Source organism: Entelurus aequoreus, linkage group LG05 (assembly GCF_033978785.1).
Source record: "Entelurus aequoreus isolate RoL-2023_Sb linkage group LG05, RoL_Eaeq_v1.1, whole genome shotgun sequence".
NCBI lineage: Eukaryota > Metazoa > Chordata > Actinopteri > Syngnathiformes > Syngnathidae > Entelurus > Entelurus aequoreus.
Genome location: NC_084735.1, coordinates 14,657,087 through 14,659,586, shown reverse-complemented (window position 1 = coordinate 14,659,586; position 2,500 = coordinate 14,657,087). Strand labels below are relative to the sequence as shown.

Sequence of the window (2,500 nt, the reverse complement as noted above, 5' to 3'; positions counted from 1 at the left end):
CAATAAGTGTTTGACAACTCGTTACACGTAAACGTTCATATTAAATGGATTTAGTTATACATTTAGACTATCATTAATGAATATTTAAACAAATATTATAATATTATATTTATTTAATTTACTGTTGTTATTAAAAACATTAATAATAATAATAATAGATTACATTAATTTTCTTTAATTCATCATTATTACAGTTATTTTTTTCTAAATAAAAATAACTATTTCATTTATTATTATACTGTCTATAATACTAAATTAAATATATTATGTATTCAAATGAAATGACATAAACATATTTATTTAATTCATTATTATAAATATTAAATATGAAATTTAATATTTATGAAAGAATAATAATTTATATTTTGTTATATTTATTAAAAAATAATTATAAAAAATAATACATCAAATAAATATTATATTTATATAATTTACATTAATAATAATACATTAAATCTATTTTATTTAATTCATCATTATTAGTTATTGTTTCTAAATAAAAAATATTTGTTATTATATTTTTTTATAATACTAAAATAAATATGCTATTTATTTAAACTAAATGAATTTTTTTTTTTAATTTATTCATTATTATAATGATTAAATATTCATTTTAATATTTATGAAACAAATAATTTATATTGAATCATATCTATGAAATTATTATTATAATATAATACATCAAATAAATATATTTATATAATTGACATTAATAATAATAATACATTAAATCTATTTTCTTTAATTAATCATTATTAGTTCTTTTTTTCTAAATAAAAAGATTCATGTTGTTATATTTTTATAATACTAAATTAAATATATTTATTTAAACTAAATGAAATAAATACATTAGTATACATCATTATTATAATGATTATATATTCATTTGAATATTTATGAAACAATTTTATATTTAGTTATATTTATGAAAAAAATTGATAATAAAATACATCAAATGAATATTATATTTATATAATTTATTAATATCACTTAAATAATATATTTATTTGATTTATTTTTATAATAAACATTTCAATATATTGTATGAAAATAATTATATATTACATTTATTTTTGTTTTTTTTTAATATTCATTGATGATATTGTGTAAATGCATAAATCTTTTCAATTAAATGCCAGGGTCTCTAAGTGTATTACTATTAATATTTTTTTAAATAATAAATCAAATGAATATATTAATTTCACGTATTATTAATATTATGATTATTTTTTTATAACAATATTTCAAATAGTATTTATTTATGTACAAAATACATTTTAAAAAAAGCCTCCCATTAGTGTTTCCTGCAGATTGAGTGGCATTCTAGCATCTTTCTAATCATACGCTGCCCCCTGTTGGTCTGGAGTTTCAATTCTACAAAATGTCACCTTTTTTCAAAAGTCCCACAAACTCCAACCAATTCAGATCCAACCCCAATAAGTCAGCAGGTAACCATGATGCCTTAGTGGGTTTATTCCGAAGAGCTGGATGAGGCGAGAGTGGACCGTTGCTAGGCAACAGCAGCATTTGAGATGTTCTTAATCTATAAAAAAATCCTTCCAAATTGGTCTGACGCCACATACAGGTATGATGATATCGGTACCCGCCACTCGACTGACCGTATCGCCATGCCACACCTTCCTCCCGGCAGGTCCTGGTGACCCTGGACCACCTGGAGCGCGTCAGCACCTTCCAGGAGTTTGTGCAGATCTTCAGCCAGTTTGGCAACGAGATGGTGGAGTTTGCTCACCTGACCGGAGACAGACAGAACGTGAGTGGCATGCTGACAGCAACCTGTTTGACGGAACAAATGCAGAAATGTTGGTCATGACGGCAGTTTTTGGGGCCTGTAATATATATATATATATATATATATATATATATATATATATATATATATATGTATATATGTATATATATATATATATGTGTGTATATATATATATGTATATATATATATATATATATATATATATATATATATATATATATATATATATATATATATATATATATATATATATATATATACGTACCAGTGACGTGCGGTGAGGTTCATGGCTGGTGAGGCACTGACTTCATCACAGTCAGATTTACAAACATATGAACCCTAAAGAGTATCTTATCCACCATTTGATTGGCAGCAGTTAACGGGTTATGTTTAAAAGCTCATACCAGCATTCTTCCCTGCTTGGCCACTCAGCATCAAGGGGTGGAATTGGGGGTTAAATCACCAAAAATGATTCCCGGGCGTGGCCGCCGCTGCTGCCCACTGCTCCCCTCACCTCCCAGGGGGTGAACAAGGGGATGGGTCAAATGCAGAGGACACATTCCATTACACCTAGTGTGTGTGTGACAATCATTGGTACTTTAACTTAACTTTAACTTTACACATACAAACTGTAGCACACAAAAAAGCACATTTAATAAAAAAAAAACTTTATTATGGTCTTACCTTTACTTATAAATGAAGTCCATGCGCCGCTGTTGTGCCGGATAA

At 25.9% G+C, this 2,500-nt stretch overlaps 1 protein-coding gene across 3 annotated transcripts in view; it reads left to right on the top strand.

Moving 5' to 3' along the window:
• Positions 1–2,500, top strand: part of ctnnal1 (catenin (cadherin-associated protein), alpha-like 1) — a 133,152-nt gene that overhangs the window by 97,475 nt on the left and 33,177 nt on the right. For all 3 annotated transcript variants that reach the window (XM_062047182.1, XM_062047181.1, XM_062047180.1), the window contains exon 4: positions 1,652–1,771. In XM_062047182.1, the coding sequence (XP_061903166.1) occupies positions 1,652–1,771 (120 nt within the window). The remainder of the gene's footprint in view (positions 1–1,651; positions 1,772–2,500) is intronic.